At 39.9% G+C, this 19,180-nt stretch overlaps 1 protein-coding gene across 3 annotated transcripts in view; it reads right to left on the reverse strand.

Annotated features, from left to right (window-relative positions):
* Window positions 1-19,180, reverse strand: part of MYO1B (myosin IB) — a 185,255-nt gene that overhangs the window by 13,246 nt on the left and 152,829 nt on the right. The window contains exons 17-26 of one of the 3 annotated variants that reach the window (XM_060107000.1): window positions 18,476-18,702; window positions 15,720-15,920; window positions 13,972-14,065; window positions 12,989-13,138; window positions 9,525-9,593; window positions 8,171-8,257; window positions 7,817-7,903; window positions 5,917-6,003; window positions 2,639-2,713; window positions 876-1,010 (exon numbers count right to left, since the gene is read on the reverse strand). In XM_060107000.1, coding sequence (XP_059962983.1) covers window positions 876-1,010; window positions 2,639-2,713; window positions 5,917-6,003; window positions 7,817-7,903; window positions 8,171-8,257; window positions 9,525-9,593; window positions 12,989-13,138; window positions 13,972-14,065; window positions 15,720-15,920; window positions 18,476-18,702 — 1,212 coding nt within the window. The remainder of the gene's footprint in view (window positions 1-875; window positions 1,011-2,638; window positions 2,714-5,916; window positions 6,004-7,816; window positions 7,904-8,170; window positions 8,258-9,524; window positions 9,594-12,988; window positions 13,139-13,971; window positions 14,066-15,719; window positions 15,921-18,475; window positions 18,703-19,180) is intronic. The other 2 variants (XM_060107001.1, XM_060107002.1) reach the window with 2 other exon arrangements.

Genomic DNA, 19,180 nt, shown 5'->3' on the forward strand with positions numbered 1-19,180 from the left:
GGGAACAGAACTCAGAATCCAGTTCTATATGCTGTGCTGGTATCACTGATCAGTGATAATGTCTCTCTATACATAATTGATTCAGTTAAAAAGAAGCCCATAGTACTGGGCAGGAAAGTTTCCCAGAAGACGTATCCATCAATTGTTCACTTACTAAAATACAAGGCCTTCAACCTAATGATTTCATTCTATCTGAATGACATATATTTAGCATTCCATATATCAACTAAGTTATTGAAATGAAGTCAACCTCTGTACAAGTACCTCATGTATTCCACACAGAGCACCACATAAATTACATGTTATGCTCTCATATAAAATTAAGTGAGCCAAAATATAAGGCCAAATCAAGTAGATTTTCAGCTTCCCTTTCACTCAGGTAGGGAAATTTTAATCTCTTTAATGTCCTTTGGGTGACTTTAGAGCTTCTTCCCCCCCAGTCCATTAAAATGTGTGTGTTCTCATGTGTGTCTACGTATGTCTTCGTAGAAAGTAAACTCATACAATTTTTGAGACTTTACTACTCACATGAAGATGTTCAAATTTTATTACTTCTACCTCCAGCAAATATTTCTTCAACTAAAGATGAAAACAAAAAACTCAACTACTTGAAAGCAACTGGAATCTGGACGGGAAAGACAATGCAGCCTTGCTCTTCCCTTCCCAACCACGGATGAGAGAGGATGCCACAGGAGCACCTGGGGCTCTAGGAATTCTCACAGAAAGCCAAGCACGCTGCCTGCTTCAGAAACACCAACTTCCTCAACTAATTCTCCTTGAGGCTAGAGGAAAATTCTGCTTTTACGTAACACTCCTCAAACACTCAACATATATGATAAGAAGTCTCTGAAAAAACATAGCAAGACAATTTTTACCCTCCACAAGTGGAAAATCCTTTTTAGCTCCTTGTGAGTAGAATCCAAGAATAGGTAAGGTCTTGATGGCCAATTCTTATCTATCGGAGATAAGGAAGGCACCTTATTTTTCATTTCCAAGAAGTATTTTTGCACCTGTGTTGGGTTTGACAGAAAATACCAGATGAGTAAAATACACCAGAAGAAAACACTGTTTGACATATACTAGACTCAAAGAAACCAGTCTTTAGTGGAATTTACCAAGTTTTAGTCCATAAGACTTTGTAACTCTTCTGGAAAGTTTCTATTCCACTCTTCGCATTGGTTGGAGAAATCTGAGCTCCACCAAATGGTTAAGAGAAAAGAAGAATACTAACGCGCATACTAATTTTAATATTAACATTAATACTAATACCAGTCAACATTAGCGAGCTGCAGTGTTTGACAGGCAGCCATTAGGCCCAGGTGGCTATTTATACTTAAATTTTAAGTAATTAAAAAAATTAAAAATCCAGTTCGTCAGTCACATTAGTTACATTTCAAGTGCTCACTAGCCACGTGGCTAGTGGCTACTCTACTGAACAGCAAAGATACGCAACATTTTTGTCACTGCAGGAAGTTCTACTGGACAGCACTGCTCTAGAGCAGCGGTCCCCAACCTTCTTGGCACCAGGGACTGGTTTTGTGGAAGACTGTTTTTCCACGGAGGAGGGGGATGATTCAGGCAGTAATGCAAGCCATGGGGGGCGGCTGATGAAGCTTTGCTCGCTTGCCTGATGCTCACCTCCTGCTGTGCAGCTCGGTTCCTAACAGGCCTCAGACCAGTACCAGTCGGCGGCCTGGGTGTTGGGGACCCCTGCTCTAGAGCACTTAACATGGGCCAGGCACTGTGGGAGCTTTATAGTGTTACTTCACCTTAATCCTTACCATACCTCTACAAGTTTAATGCTATTATTATCCCCATTTTACAGATGACAAAATGAGGCTCGCAAATCTGTGAGTGGTGGAGCCAGCTGTCTCCAGAGTTTGCACTCTTCACCACTACATCTACTCCTTGGAAAGATGGAAGGGAACTTTAGAATCCACCCCGGGAGAGGGGCATAGCCTTGCTCTCCCTCACCCCTCCACCCACTAGCTTGTTTGCCAACCTTACTTTGCAGCGGCTCATGGCAGTTTAGCAGGGCAAGCTCTTGGCATCCCCCTCAAATTCCTAGGTTGAAACCCTAACCCCCAACAAAGGGATAGTGTTAGGAGGTGGGGCCTTGGGGAGGTAATGAGGTTGAGAGGAGGTCATAAGGGCAGAGCTTCCTAGATGGGATTAGTGCCCTTAGAAGAAGAGACAGGAAAAGAGTTAGCTTCTCCTTCTCTTTGTCATGTGTGGAGACCAGGAAGAGGCCCTCACCAGAACCAGTCCATGCTGGCACCCTGATCTTGGGCTGTTCAGCCTCCAGTACTGTGAGAAATAAATGTTTATTGTTTAAGGCACACAGTCTATGGCATTTTTGTTATAGCAGCCTGAACTAAGACACCTGGCTTTCTTGGGTTCACTTTCCCCGAAGTATGTTCTCTCTGTCAAAGAAGAAGAATATTTGATTAATCACGTACAGGCCTCTTTCTGACACAATTCTACTTGAATTTTAGAACCGATGATAAAAAAGGTCACAAACTCTCAGTGGCACAGTTATGATTTAATTGTTACCAAATAAGTCACATATTACTGAGTTGGTGCTATTAACTAGTTAATGCAATAATGCTAATTAGCCATATGTAAAGCATAAACTTACAATTCTCTGAAGTGTAAATTCATAAATTTTCTTTCCAGCATTGGCTCTGAAGAATTTCCTGTACTCCCTGCGGACCTTTAAAAAGAAGCAGCAGAATACAGAGGTTAATACACGGCCAGCAGATGCCCATAAAGGTGATACACCTCTATTAAAATCGAACATAGATGGAACAAGTAAATGTATGAGTGTCTTTCTGGATACAGTAAAATACTTGAAGCATACTGAGACAGTGGGTTTTAAATTGGAGAAAAAGAAATTCAGAGATGCAAGATAATACCAGAGTGTTTTGATGTTTTTAATCCTCTTAACTAGTTTTTAAAGAGCCTGACAATCTGATGAGAAACGCTTTATAGGCAGAGCTGCAAACCCATGACAAATCAAAATACATTCCAGAAAAAATTATATAAGGTAATTTTCACTTCAAATTGTTCTTAGAAGGCAAAAAAATGCCTGAAGAAATATATGGCAGTTTCCAAAAGCCTTGCATATGAAGACAGGACTTTAGTACTGCATACTGAGAAGTGAATGTGACTAAAAATAAGAATTTAAAAGGAAGATACTGAATGATCATTATCTGCCATTTAAGTGCATTACTTTTTCTCTTACCTCTATTCCCATCAACCTGTCTACTAAAACTAATCACAGCACTTAAGACATCATATTACAGTTTTAGTTTACCATTTCTTCCTTGCTATATTGTCGTATTTACCTTGTATACTAGTGTCTAACAAATAAAATAACAGGTGTTTGCTAAATGAATGAATGATAGCTAAATTTGGAAACTGAGGGGGAAAACACTTAAAATGTTTATCATCATTCAGTTATAAATGGGAGAGTTAGAATTTAGCAAAATATGAGCCTACTTGAATAATACAGACATTATGTATGTTTTTCTTATATCTTTAGCTTTCCGGGTTCAATTGCACATGTTCAAAATATTTCTACATTAGGGACTGTAAACTAGCAAACTAGTAACCAAATTGTTTGTCGAAAAATGTTTTATATGCACATTTTAAAATTAAGACGTTCACACAGGAATTCAGGCTGCAGGTTTCTCACAATTTTCTAAGATCTAGCAACAGTGAGTCCTATTCCCACGTGACAAAGACTGAGTGGACCAGAGCAGCCGTTGCTGCCTTTGGAAGAGAGCTGTACCCTCCAAACCGCAGGAGGCCCGCAGGAGGCCCGCCGTTCCTACCCTACCTTCCATCTGCTACTTCCCTCGTCCATGTGACCTGCCTGGTCCCTCTGGGCATTTGAGCACCAGACCTATTCTCTACATCTGTGGATTATTAAGGGTTAAAAATTCCCCCATACACCACATAGGCAGTTCTTCCTTTAATTCATATCTTATGTTACTGATTATCATTTCTCTTTTAGCCATGGAGTCGTCTATAACTATTTCAAATCTCACTTACAAGGTTAGAAGGAACAAGAAGAAAAATGATACCTATTAATTAGCCCCTGAAATTGTAAGAGTGTATAAAAGCAGAGAAGTTAAAGTGCATTTCATGAAAACATATCCTTAGAAACATACTAGAAGTCCTATATTTACTTGAATTTCATTGTAACTGAGATCCATGCAACATTCTTTTTGATACAGGACAGGCCCTTTCTCCTGAAAAACAGCTATACACAGAAGAGGCCTGGTGACAACATGCTGGCATATAGAATGGGTTCCCTTCATGGGCCCCGGGGCCTTAAAAAGGGTCCACTGAACATTGTAATCAATTCCACAAGAATCAAATCATTTAAAAGGGCAAAATTACTGTTCATATCAACATACTTGTTTTTTTTAAAAAAATACAAAATTATTACATTCTTGGACTTCAAAGATGTTTAATCTTATAACAATAATGGTAACATATTAAATACTCCTGTTTTGTGGAAACTGGAAAAAAAAAAAGACAGTTATGTCTATAGAGTAAGCCCAGTTAACTTCAGCTAAAACAGTATTCACCTGTGAACTGAATTTGGTTTATAGGATGCTAGCATACACTCTAACCTAAAAGTACTTTTTAAATCATATGCAATTAGTTAAATCCAGAAAACTGAAGATAAACATGATGTTGCTGGTAGAAATCATTATAGAGAGTAAAAATCCTGACTCAATTTTGTTTGTTCCTTCCTTTTCTGAAAATTAGAATGCAAATCAGAATGTGAATAAAATGGGAGATAAAATCCTCCGTTTTAACTTTTAAAAAGTAGTAACAGAACCTGTTCAGAATTCTTGAAATAGAACATCTTAAATTCATATTTAAGTTACTTCTTAATTGCCTCAACAATTACTTGATGAATATTCATTATAACAAAAAAGTTCATTTACTAAAAGTTTATAGGCTAAACTTTCAGGGAAAAACACAGATTGTTCAAAGCAGAGTTTACAGATACTGCTAAAACAGTTCAGGTTCAGAGTCAATGGTTTCCTGGAGGATATTCAAATATTTTTTAAAAAATGAATTATTATAGTATTATAGTAAAAATAACAAAGAGGAAATGTCCAAAAAAGGCCTAATTATCCCAAAATGACAATATGGATGGCTCCCTACAGTGAGGAATTACTGAATATTAGGAAGACAAAATCCTTATATTGCCTAAGGGTCGTTCTCAAGGTTTTCCAGAGCTCAGAGTCATATTCACTAACATGCAAGCTTACATCAAGTAGGAAGTATTGCTTGAAAATAAACCCGGCCCTAAATTAGAGGGCATTTGAATCTGAAGTTCTCTTTAACCTGAAAGATCTACTGCTGGTCTTATTTGTCAAAATCTGTACATTTATGCAAAACCCTTTCGTTTCTATGCTGAACAATTAGAACGATGGGCGCTTTGAAGAAAGCTCTGCTCCAGGAGCCGTCAATGGGACAGAATCGACGGGTAAAGGGAAACAAAAGCCCAATATCCCCAGGCTGGTCACTGCAATGGTAGGTCAGCTTCTAAGCTCAACTGCTGTAACTCTGTCTCCTAAATGAAAAAAAATCTTCATCCTCATAAAGAGAACATTAAACAGAACTTGGATAACAAAGAATAAAATATGTTACATTACTATTTAAAGTAATATGCTATTCCTTTAAACTTATTATTTAAAGAAAGACAATGCAATAAAATCAGAAAATTTGGGTGTACAGGTTTGATCTCAAAAGGAAACCAAATTAGGCAAGATGACATTGTAAAAGACTGTGCAGACCATGAGCAAGCATAATCAATCGTTTGGTCAGAGTTAGTAGGTGCTAGGCTTCACTGAGTTCACCGTGGACAGAAAGAAGAGGTTGAGGAAGTACCTTCAGTCCAAGCCAGTAAGCCCAAATGACAGCAACTGCATGCTTACGCCTAGCCTCCTCCTTCAAGCGTTTCAATTCCCTTCGAGCCTAGAATGTTTTAGATGGTAAATAAAAGAGACAGCCCAATGCAGACAGCACAAATGACCAGAAAAAGACACCCCACCAAACAGAAGAGCCAATTTATGTATCAGGATTTCAGAATGAAAGAGAAATGGTGCACAATCATTTAAACCCAAAGCATCAGTGTCAGGCTAGCATAGTCCCTTGTATTTTCAGTGCATTGAGACTCTGTCCCAGAGGAGGGTACCTGAGGGAAGCACTCCCCTGCCCTCCCCCTTACTTCCATTCTGTTCCTTTTCTCTCCCCTGTTCTCTCTCCCTCTTCACTCCCTTCTCCACACTCTCTCACTCCCCTCCCTCATCAAAGCCTTAGATCTGTGAGTGGCACCTAATGATTTACTTAGACTTCCCTTTGCTGCCAGCCCACGGGGCTAAAGAGGCTGTGAATTCCTGAGTTCATTCATTTGGACGTATAAGAAGACAGCTCTTGTGAACAACCATTTAGAAAACTGGAAGGAATAAAGGCTGCGTCTCTGAAGTTTCCAACAAAAACAACAAAACCCCCAATTTTTTCCAGTTGGAAAATTAGAAGTAGCATGTATCAAAATTCAATATTAGGTAAGGCCCTAAACAGTGAAATATATGGAAGCAAGATAAAAAAGTGAAATAACTCTTAGGTTTAAAAGTCAATCTTAGGGAAAAATTAATCTGACGCATGCTATTTTAAAAGACAGGAACAGACAGGCACTAACGTTTCATTACATCCCAGTACTCAGACTGGGAAATGGATTTCTCTCATTCAGTGGAGAAATCCCAGAGTAACTGTCTAGGAGTCCCTCTGCCTCTGCTAAGACAGTTCCCTCAGATTATAAAAGGGAACTAGTTTGTTCCACACAGGTTTTCAGGGGAGAACACAAATGAACAACTTTGGTTAGTTTGTGGCAAGTTAACATCCTTATACAGGCAAATGTTGACTTTTCTCATTTTTCTCACAAGACAGGTTTATGATGTTGACAAGGTAGACTTAAAAACATAGGACCGTAATGATATTTGAGTTTCTAACTGGGATACACATGTTTAGCAGAGATGATCTTTGATTTTCTAAGTGACAAAAACATCTAAAATGCTCCCTCCCTTGGGATATGTGAAACGGTCACAGAGCCCACGACTCTGCCTGGGGATTAGTGAGAGTATTTCAGGAGGCTTTTGTTTCTGAACACAAACAGCTGATGCCGAAATTCCTGGGATTCTTCAGGGGCAATTACAGCTAGCTTTGCATGAACATAGCTTTCTGCTAAATCACAGATGATATTTCTTTTCACATATAATATTTTGCTTATAATAATCAACAGCTGCCACAGTGAGCCTAAAAAACAATTCATTCATGGATTAATATTTTTGTCGAGCATGCGTTAACGGTGTTTCTATTATTAACAGGGTGCAGAAGACCAATCGAAACCCAAACTTTAACATTCCCATCATGCCCCCGTCGCGCACAAAAACACCTTCAGAAAACTGCCAGGATACATTAGGGGGGTAAAAAACAAACAAAAAACCCCCCAAAACTAAACATGCATGTTACTTGAGAGTTTAAAAAAAAGAGCAACTATGCTGGTACATCATTAGTAAGCAATTAATTAGTCTTTTTTGCCTACGCATGCTTAAGCTTCCTAATGTGCTCTTGGCACGAACATCTCCAGGGTTATTTAAATCTGGCTACTAGGACATGCGCCAGTGTGAGCCACTGTTAACTATGGGTCTTCATCCCCTGAGATGCTAGAGCTATGGACTGATTATTGCGGATTCCAGGATGGGAGTGATGGGATGTGCATTTCAAATACCTTAGATCCAAGCCAGTAAGCCCAAATAACTGCAATAGCATGTTTATTCCTAGCCTCCGCCTTCAGCCGGCTCAGTTCCCTTCGCGCCTGTGATGCATTTGAAAAGGAGTTACAGAAAAGTTTAAAGGCAAGAAAGGTTACTGCTGATTCCCAATGGAGAAAGAGGAAGAGAGACACCGGTCACCATCAAACAGTAAACACAAAAGCGTGTGCCACCACCCCACACCGAAACGCTGGAAAGAGCAAGAGGCAAACACGTGCTCAGGAGCTTAAGCCAGTGAATCCCGAACGGGAGGGTCCGCTGCTCCGCACCTCACTCCTGACCCGCTGCCTTCCCGGGCGTCTCTGGCCTACCTGGGTACCATGCCAATACGCTGCGATGGTGGTGGCTGCTTCCTCACAGCGCTTCTGATGCTTCAGCTCCCGCAGGATTTTTCGGGCCTAAAGCACAGAATGACCCAGAAAGATAGGAAATTAACACCAAAATACTATATCCATAGTGACTTGAAAAAAACTACCTGAAGAGATAGTCATAATCCCCCTTCTCAAGGGAAAAATCGATAGCTTAAAGAAAGGAAAAGGGAAGGTTGCTTTATTAGCCCAAAATGGACCATGAGAAGGTGGTAAATGAAGCCATTAGCAAGCATGACAGTGTAGTCCCACTCAGATAGACAGCAGCCTCCCACGCCCTGGTACGTGACAGGAAAACACCTGACCACAGCAATACAAACTGGACACGGCAGATGGAAGGAACAGTTCTCAGAAGGTGGTCAGTGGATCTCCAACGATCCACCAAAATCCACTTGATCACTTTTATTATTATTGTCTGGAAGGAACTGTAGCTGTACTTTTTTTTCAAAAGAGATGGCTAAAAACTTGCTATAAAATAAAATGATCTCACTGGTTCAGTACTAGTGGCTTCTTTCCAGGAGTTGCTTGAAACTGATTTAGTGGGGGCCAGGAGGACAGCCGGTTTGGAGGCAAACCCTGAGTTCTGCCTCTGAAGTCTCTAGACTGGACGCCTGGACCCAGGACTCGGTAGTAGGTCAAAGAAAAACCTGCAGGCAGCAATTTCACTTACTCTGAGCACACCAGACTTGTATCTGGCCATTGCTGTGGGACAACTACTAAGCACCTGGGCTGCCCACAGGCCTAGACGAAGGGCAATGGAAGCCGCAGGACTCCTGAACCAAGAGTTGGCTTGTGGGCTATAGTGTGCTGACTCTGAATCACACTTTGGCAGGAAGGATCCAGAACCAGGTGGTGGGTGCACTAGGACAGCCAGCGCTTAGGATCTTTCAATCATGATGGGGCAGCCTGCAAGATGGTCACAGGGAAGGTATGGAAGGCATTGTGCTGGGGTGCTGAGGTATGGCAGGGCTCACAGGTATGGAGGCAACAGTGTGAGACAGCCTTTTGCACTACAGCTTTCCTCGCAAACAGGGGGCAAAGGATATTGAAATCATGTACGGTATTATTTCAAGGACTTCCTGCTCAGAGAACAAAGCTCTTGAAAAGAAAGCAGGAAGCAGCCAAGACACGGTGTAGGGCCGGAGCTTGGCCCATAATATTTATTTTTTCCATCTGACTGTTTACAGGGTAGGCAGGAGATGAGGAACCCTCCCCTGCAGGGTGAGCCCAGAGACATCATCCTTTGTAAAGAACATGAAAACCTCACATAAGTAAGGATCACTTCTTTTAAACTCACCTTCCAACCCCGGATATAAGACTGAATTACCAAGGTAGAGCTCTTTATCTGTTGATACCTCTTTTGTTGCTGTAGGGTGAAAGGGGAAGATATCAGCAATTCCATTTACATATCCATAACATGCACACTGAGAAAGAGAATTTGCTCACTTAGTGCAAAGAACTCTTGATCACCCATATTCTTTCTGGGAACCAATAAGTACAGAAATCAAAATATCCAACCATCCAAAATTATTATGATTAATCCAAAGTTTGCTCCAAGGATGGTACATATAATTCATTTCTAAATGACTCAGGACCCACCATTTTTAACATCTGTTCTTTGTGTCATGCTGTTATATACAACGCCGGGCACATAGCAGATACCCAGTGAACACACATGAATGAATACACGCTGAGTTCTGCATCTGCTCCTAAGCCTTCTCTCTTCTCGGTGCCATTTCTCAGCGTGCTACTCACTGGGTCAGCCTCTAACGTCCCCAGTTCCTTTTAGGTTTGCTGCTTTTACTGCCTCAAGCTGGGAAATCAGCTAACAAATTTAAGTCAACTCCTATCCATCGACTAAACTTCATTTATTGAGCTCCTACTCGCCACAGAGCCCTTCAATAGAACCGTGAGGATGTTCAGCTGCAGCAGAGGTTACTTCCAGGTGGGGAAGGTTAAGGAAGACCCAGTGAGATCTTCCCAAGAGTTGGCTCGGCAAGCTCGACACCCAGAGGCCCTTACTTCCAGGGCCAATGCCTTGGAGAGTGGGGGCTGCTGGAACACTATCCCTAGAGAAGTGAGCGTTTACTGTATTTCGTGGGGAATATTCACTACAACGTGGGCATTTGTGATGAAATTTCACAGCTTTTCAAACAAAATACTGAAGCCAGGCTGTGACTCAGACCCTGGAAATGGCAGACTGCCAGCTCCCTTTCTCTGAGGGGGAACAGATGCTCACAGGACCCCAGGCTATGTTCTGGAAGCTCAGAGAAAATGAGCAGCTGAACAAAAGAGGGTGCCAGAGAGAAAGGCAAAGAGAACCCTGGGACCCTGTACAAGTCACTACCTTCTTTGGGCCTCAGTTTCTTCATCAGACAACTGAGGAGCTGGAAAATCTCTAAGATTCCACATGGAGTGAAAGTCCACGGCTGTAGGGTCTAAACTGTACCTACAATATCTGACCATCACTTCTGACATTCATTTGGTACCTCAATGTCTTCTTTTAAAATTCCTACATGGCTTGAAAATAACTGTCTTTAAAATTCACCTCAAGGAGCCATGAAATATCACAGAATATGGATTTTAAGATAAATAGTAACTGAAAATGGTCATTCGGAAAATCTTTGAGTTATGTAGTCAAGGGAAAATCACTGGCTTGGATAACTGTAGTTAACTGGTGGAGGTATTTACAAGCATACCTTGTTTTATTGTACTTTGCAGATATTGCAGGTTTTTTTTTTTTTTTTTTTACAAATTGAAGGTTTGTGGCAACCCTGCGTTGTCAAATGATGGCTAGCATTTTTTAGCAACGAAATATTTTTTAATTAAGGCATGTACATTTTTTTAAAAGATATAATGCTATTGCACACCTAATGGATTACAGTATAGCGTAAACATGACTTTCATGTGCACTGGGAAACCAAAAGATTTGTGTGACTCGCTTTATTGCAACATTTGCTTTATTGGAGAGGTCTAGGACCAAACCCACAAAGTCTCTGAGGTTTGCCTGTAGTTCAAATTCTAAAACAGAAGTAACACCAGAGCAAAATTAATACTTCCTCTAAAGTTTCGGCTATTATTTGTTATCATTCTAACTCTCAGAATCACAAATTAATGATACATATGGTGACTTTTTAAAAATCTGGAGATAACAAAAGCTCTATATTGGGAGGGAGGGTGGAAATAGCACTTGCTAATTTTGGTTCCTTGCCTGTTTCTCCTCATCCTTCTGATGAAATGGCCCCTTCCAGAAGGTCCTCCTTGACCACCCTATCTAATCTCCAGTCTCCCCATTATTCTTTATCTCAGTTCTCTATTTCCTTCCTAGCACTTACTACAATCTGTCATTGTTCTATTTATTTCCTTAAATGCATATTGTGCCTCACTAGACATGAACTGTGTGAGGTCAGGAATCAGGTTGTTTGGTTCACCTTGCTGTGTCCCCTGAACCTGGCAGAATAAGGGTTTCAAAACTATTGGTAGAATTCAATATAGATGAATTCAGGATGCTTCAAAATTTGGTGTTTCTTAATGATCTCAAAATAAATAATAAAATGGGTTCCTTGAGCACTGGCTATTTGTGGGTCCTCCCTTTCTCAGGCAAACAGAAAACAGAGCGTTATGAATCTGCCAAAGGGCCAAATACCACTGCTATGTGCACCCAGGTTGGTGACAATAGTCTTCTGGGCCTCTGCAGAATACATGTTAATGAACCTATCATTAACGTGGCTGGCTAGGGTCACACTTTAACACTTGTACTGTTGGTTATACCCTTTTAACTTGAGGAAGCAATTTTAAAGATATTCTTTTAAAGATCACATAATTTTTCCTTACTTTTCATTTAAGTAACTCATTAATTTCTAAAACTTGGAAACTATACACTAAAATGTATTACATGAGAACAGGCCAGCATAAATTATGTCCTGATTATACACACCCTTAAAGCAAAACTTCTCTACAGCTGAAAAAGAGGAAGAACACCCTAAAGGAGATTTGACTGCAATTTTAATTCATTTTCCAACTCACTCTCTAGTGAAAAAGCAGAGAATGAAAATGTGTTTGGAAGCAGTGCTCTTATCATTAAAATTCATTTTGTGAGAACGCAATGCCAAGTTCAAGCTAGCCTAGAGGTAAACCTTCAGGTTTCCCTCAAACCTGTTATGCCTCCAATGAAACATCTAAAATTGAGTAAGAAAGAAAATTCCCCAAAGAAATTCCATAGCAATTAAATAAACATACTTTATTTTTGAGTCTTTTCCCAAAGGGCCAGATATCTGAGGACTAAAGGAGATCCAACCCTTTAACCCAAACCCAGAATTCTACTAAAATGTGGCATTAGCTTTCTGGAATTAAAGCCATTTTCAGTGTTCCTACAATAAATGGAAAACAGCCAATTATTTGGGAAAATTGACCCTACTATACTCAAAGGGTTAAATGACATTATCTCTTCCAATCTGATAACCAAATTCAAGATGTAGATCTCCCACTACATGTATCTCCATCAGTGGAAGACAGTGGGATAAACTAGAGCTTTGATATTATCCTGGATTCAAACCCCATCTCTGCCCATAGTAGCTGTTACTTAACAGCTCAATGACTTAGTTTTCTCATCTTTAAAAAAGGGACCAGAAAAGCACCCATTTCACGAGGTCATTCGGAGGATGGAGTACGTAAAAAAAATACCTACACAGTTAAGTACGTAACAAATATTTGCAAAAAAAAGCATCATGATTACAGCTCAAAAATGTCAGGGGCTCTCACCGCGTATCTCCTGTACCAGGCAGCGATCACGATTTGGCTTTTTCTCATCAGCAGGAAGTGTGTGCGACATTTCCACCCCCGATAAATCTTCTGAATGAGAGTGGCCAGGTCCTCAAGACGCTGCTTCCTCAGGTCTTCTAATTTGAATAACTAATAAATAATAGATGGATTTATCAAAAATCCACCCAAAACTCGTGGCATCATTCTCAGGAAATAAAATGTCATAATGTTGGAGTGAACCACATTGAGGAAAAAAAGAATAACTTAATTACAGATATTATGAATAGTAGTCCAGAAGAAAACTACTGGGATGAATTCACGCAAGATACACAATTTAGAGTACAGTGTTTTAGAATTTATGACGAATCATGTAAGGGCTGAACTGAGCTCTAGATGTACCTTCACACTATCTGTGAGGATGAAATTACTGGAAGGGAGGTGACAGCAAGGTCTCTCTCAGACGATTTGTTCCTAATTCTCCAAATTTCCAATAAACTGCTATGTAAATTATACTTCATGCTAGTCTATTCAGTTATAAAAAGGCTCCAATGGAGTTCTTCACTAAGTAGAGTTTTAAGTGTTCTTTTTAACTTAAAAAAATTTTTGAATTTGGGTGCCTTCGTGTACCTCTGAATAGCAGGGTTGCCTTTCCTAAAATTACCGTATAATTCAGATATTACAAATACAGACTGAAGTAACCTCCAATTTTTATGAGTTAGGGAGGTTTTATTGTAATACCAGTTTCTTTATGATTTCTTCAATGCTGTACAATCTATCAGCTCAAAAATTTTGGTGTTTCATAAAAAATACAAATGTTCTTCCATTATTCCTTATTAAGCCACCCCTTTGGACATTTGCAGAAAAACACAAAAATGTGACATTCTTGGTAGCATCTTGGGTAACATTATAAAGTTAAACATCCTTTAAGAATTTGCCCATATGATTATAACACAAATACAGAGTGTAACGTTTCGATTACATACTGTTCTTGGGTTTCGAATGAATATCTTTGATCTACCAAAGGAGTACTCTTCCACAGGAATCTCCAATTCATTAAACAAAACCTCCACACCAGCTCTATAAAAATAAATAAAAACAACAAATTTTCTGAGTTACAAAAATAGGTTATCTTATCTTAAAACATGATATTAGGTTCTCAGCAGTATAAAAAAAATAGCTTCATTTCCAAGTATAAAGGATCTTTCAGTAAGCATCCTTCCATCAAAGAATTTCCAGAGTGAATTCCACAAATTTAACCAAATCTAGTAAATGCTCAAAAAGCATTTTGGGTTTAGAACTACGTATTCTAAGAAAATATGGTATTAAAGACAATTTCTTGATTTCATTAGCAGAGGTGATCAAATATACTTGTAACAATGGACCAACCAGGACCAGAAGGGTATGCAAGAGACTAACATCTATTTTGAACCCACTCAGTTACTTCTTGCAAACGTTTTAAACACTGCTTCTGCTACTCAGATTGTGGGCAGGTCCCAAGAGTGCTAAGTGCCAGCCCAATGGGATGCAAAAGAACATAGGGCGGGAGCAAGGCCTGGACTTGACTCTGACCTCTCCATCCTGGACCGTGGATTTAACGTCAGTCTTTAGTACTAAACTTCGTCCCACCAACCTGTGGACTGGATGCCAGGCTGGGAGTGAATCCTTGTTCTGTGTATTATAGTAGATACTGACCATAATACCCTGAAAATTAGCAGTGGGAAATGAAATAGTACCCAGAACCTACATTATTTGGGTATTGAATCATGCAGCAGGGACCACACCATACGTCTGGAGTTTATCTTCTTATAATACAGGGTGAGTGTCTAATCCTACTGCTGTTCCTGTGAAAGGCCAGGTCCAGTGACAATGTGGAGTCAACACCAGTATAGTGAAAGAAAAATCCCCATAAAACAGGCACGTCTGCCCTGCTGTAGTAGCTGGGAGAGCTTCTGTGGCCTGCAGAAAAGGGGCAACTTCTGGGACTGGTGACAGCAGAAGAAAGGTCACTGCACAGACAAGGCCTGGTTTATCTTCTGCAGCAGCCCCCCACCCACCCCTGCCAGCACACAAGTTCTCTCTGCATGTGAAGAGCTCACAGGGGCTGCTCCATGGGATGAGTCTGCAGTGGTCCAGCACTCTGTCTGTGACTGGATGGATGAGTGCAATTTAGGGCAGATGAGCTGAACGCCACGTGGCCCCAAGTTCTGCCATATTTTCCAATCCAGCTTTACTCACAGTAACACTGACACTGTGAACCCTATCTGCTCCTGTATCTATTTCTCAGTTGGTACAGACTTGGTCAAAGAGTGGGACCCCCACCCTTCATTCACTCTCTCTGGGGTTAATTCCCCAGAAAAAAAAACCCCGAAGAGCTGAGAGCAGTGATCCAAGATGCCTCTAGCTCTACCCTTGTATGAGTCTACACAAATATACCTATCAATTACGAATTCTCCTCCTGCTAACTTGCCACGGCATAGTTTAGAAGTTTCATTGACACACAAGTTCCAAATGTGGATTTGATAAGCCGTGTTTAAACCTTAAAGAAAACCAAGACTTCTATAATTAATAAGAATTAGCACAAAGTGGTATCCTGCTGGAAGATGGTCCAAAACAGAGGTTACAGCCAACTTTTCATAGAATTCTGTTTTGCCTAAACAGCACGTGAAGAAAACAACATGGTATCTATATGCTTTAAAACTTCATAATTAAATATGATCAATGAACGTCTTACCTTGCTGGTCCTTTCCAATGAGGCCATGTTTGTTTACAAAGCATTTTGTATCTTTCTAGGCAAGGTTCATAGGCCTGCCTGAAGGCATAGCCTGCTCTCCTCACGCGGACATTCTCCAAAAGACCCAGATACCTGACCTGATGACACACTAGACCCTCGTTGAAGATGTGTGCTGCCTTTTTATCATTCGGTTTGATACACCTAAAAGATTACACAAATTTTAGGTTATAAACTCCTTCTCTTATGGATTTATCTGTCCATGTTTTACAAAGCATCATATGTAATTATTTCATGGTGAGATAATTATTTATTATTCTTGGAAAACCTAGTCATTTCTTTTGAAATTATTTCAAATCGTTTTACAAAAACCTTAAGATAACTACACTGCATATACAGCAATAAAAAAGAATAATACGTACGATAACATGGGTAAATATCACTGACATTCTGTTTAACGAAAGAAGCCTGATGTAAAAGAATACATACTTTATGATTCCATTTATATGAAGTTCTAGAAAAACTAATTCCTAGTGAGAACTTAGTATTGCTCTACCTCTGGGGAGAGGTAGGGGTGGAGATCGACAGGGAAAGGGCACAAGGGAACCTTCTGGGCTGATAGACATGTTTTATATCTTGGCTTGGATGAGGCTATACAGGTGTACACATAGGTAAAAATTCAACAACCTGTACAATTAAGATTTATATACTCTATTGTATTGTACATACATTACATACCTCAATGAAAAGGTTAAAAACACTGCCGTCTCGCTAAATCCCTATTATCTCCCTCCTTTTCAATAGGGCACTTTGCTGCCCAAGGAAAGACTACATTTACCAGCTCCCTTTGCAAGTAGGTATGGCTATGTGACCAAAATTCTAGCCAGAGCATAAGTAATGTTTGCTACTTCCAGAGTGTCCTTAGAAGGAAGAGACTTGTTCTCCCTTTGCTCTTCTGCTAAATGCTGGCAGGAATGTTGACGTGGTGGAGAGCTATCTTTGACTATATAGATAAGAGGAAATACCCTGGCAACTGCAGAGCCACAACATAGAAGGCGTTGCTCTATTAGCCCTGGAGTCTATACACTTAGAAGTACATAAGAAATAAATGTCAATCTTGTTTAAGCCCCTATTATTTCCAGATCTTGTTGGAGCAATCTCTATATCCTAATTAATATATTGTTAAACATTTACAGTTATGTCTGCCTCACTTCAACTGTCAAATTCCACACATAAATGTAATATATGGACAACTAAATCTTACCTAGTTTGACCTTGGTGTTTTTATGGTTTTCCTTTTACATTTAGAAAAGTAATGTCTACTTTTTGGCTTAAGGACAAACAGATCAATGGAACAAACTAGTGAGTTTGGATCTAGACTCCTACACATACATTCAATTGATTTTTGATAAAGGCATCAGGGCAAATGAATGAAAATAGAGATTTTTTTCTTTTCAATATGTAGTGCCAAAACAACAGGATAACTATATGGAAAAAATAGACCTTAAAATAAATCTGAAACTATAAAGACTCTAAAAATATATATATAATAATATATTCACAACTTTGGAGTTTATTAATTAAGACTTCTTAGAGATACATTAAAAGCACTGAAAGGGAAGGGGAATAAAGGAACTTTCTGGGGTGACGGGAATGTTCCATGTTTTGACCTGAGTGGAGGTTACCAAAGTGTATACAATGGCAAAAAAACAATGGAGCCATTCACCTAGGATCTGTACATATCACTCCATGAAAATTATACCTCAGTAAAATAGAATCTTAAGGTTTAAAAAAAAAGTTTACTCAAATGAGAATAACAAAAGCAACTGATCACACAAAGTTTCTTGGCTAATTTTTTTTGAAACTAGGATCCTTAACCTAATATATGTTCTAACCTGTTTGCAATCAAACCAGGGGATTTTATGTATTTACATTTGTTATGAATATAAATATTAGGTCAACAAGTTAAACACAAAAATTTTCTTCACTCTAACTTCCTCATAACTGAATTTTCAAAGACAACTATAGAAGTTATGTGTGGGTGTGCACCTGCCACATGAAATCTGACCCATCAGACACACACCTTCTATTACCTAGTTCACCAAATATACACATCACAAACTCTAATCCTAGTTGGTCTTTACTGAATTTTGAGAACTAAGATGCCCTAGAAGTGAAAAAAAAAAAAAAGAGAGAGAGAGAGAGAAACCAGATGCTTTTTAAGGAGTTCTTTCTATTGTTTTGAAAAAATTATTTAGATTGGTTCAGAAATCATTACTTTCTCTGGGCCTATAACTCTCACAGGGAAGCAAGAGGCACATACTTCCTCACACCAGACCTGCAACTGAAGCCCCAGTTGCTTCAATGCTCCAAGTCAATATAACAAGAATCCAAAATGAATCCACCAAGTTTATGCAAAACCCTTACCAGAAAAAAATTTACATTTTGTTTCTTGTCATTAAAAAAAAAAACCCCAAAACCCAGAAAGTTGAGAACTCCTATGTGCCAACAACCCAATTTCATTAAGTATCTATTCCCATCCCCCGCCACAATTTTTTCTTTTCCCTTTTTAAAATTCCCTATTTTGGGGCCACTGGAGTATTTTCTAAGCAAACCCAAGACACCGTATTATTTGACCCCTAAGTACTTTAGTTATCCTCTCCTTGGGTTACGCTCAGATTTAAGCAAACAGGTAAATGATCTTCCTTGAGAGTGCCTTCATAATCGAATGGTCAAAGAATTTTATGTGCCAGAAATACCTAATGTAGTTTGGATTCTTGGTCTGTAGGTTTTTCATCAGAGTGGCCACCGATGCCTTGAACTGTGAGCCGGCTGTAGGAGGCCTTTTTAGGTTGATCTTGGCAGGGTTCCCTTCGGGGAACAAAGACTTGATGAGGGCATGGCCGGCCTTCCACATGGCTTGGGACAGGTCTCTATAGAGAAGGTCGTTGTTCTTATCCACAAATCCTTCCACTTGGTACAGCACCTATGAGCAGCAGCACATGGGACTTAGTGGCTGACACACTGCATGCTAGAACATCAAACAACTGTTAAAAATATCCCCAGACTATCTATACTGCAGCCTCTTCTTTCTCCATCAAAAAATCTCCAACAGGGCCTCCCTGGTGGCGCAAGTGGTTGAGAGTCCGCCTGCCGATGCAGGGGATGCGGGTTCGTGCCCCGGTCTGGGAGGATCCCATGTGCCGCGGAGCGGCTGGGCCCGTGAGCCATGGCCGCTGGGCCTGCGCGTCCGGAGCCTGTGCTCCGCAACGGGAGGGGCCACAACAGTGAGAGGCCCACATACCGCAAAAAGAAAAGAAAAAAAAAAAAAATCTCCAACAAGTTAGTCACACTCTAATACCAAATTAGCCTCCAAGTTTAAATTCCATCTGTCTAAATCACAGAAGAGTTCAAAATAAATTCTATTACCCTTCAGGATTTGCAAGAATAAACTCCAAAAATGT

The sequence above is a fragment of the Mesoplodon densirostris genome, chromosome 8 (assembly GCF_025265405.1).
Source record: "Mesoplodon densirostris isolate mMesDen1 chromosome 8, mMesDen1 primary haplotype, whole genome shotgun sequence".
Taxonomy (NCBI): domain Eukaryota; kingdom Metazoa; phylum Chordata; class Mammalia; order Artiodactyla; family Ziphiidae; genus Mesoplodon; species Mesoplodon densirostris.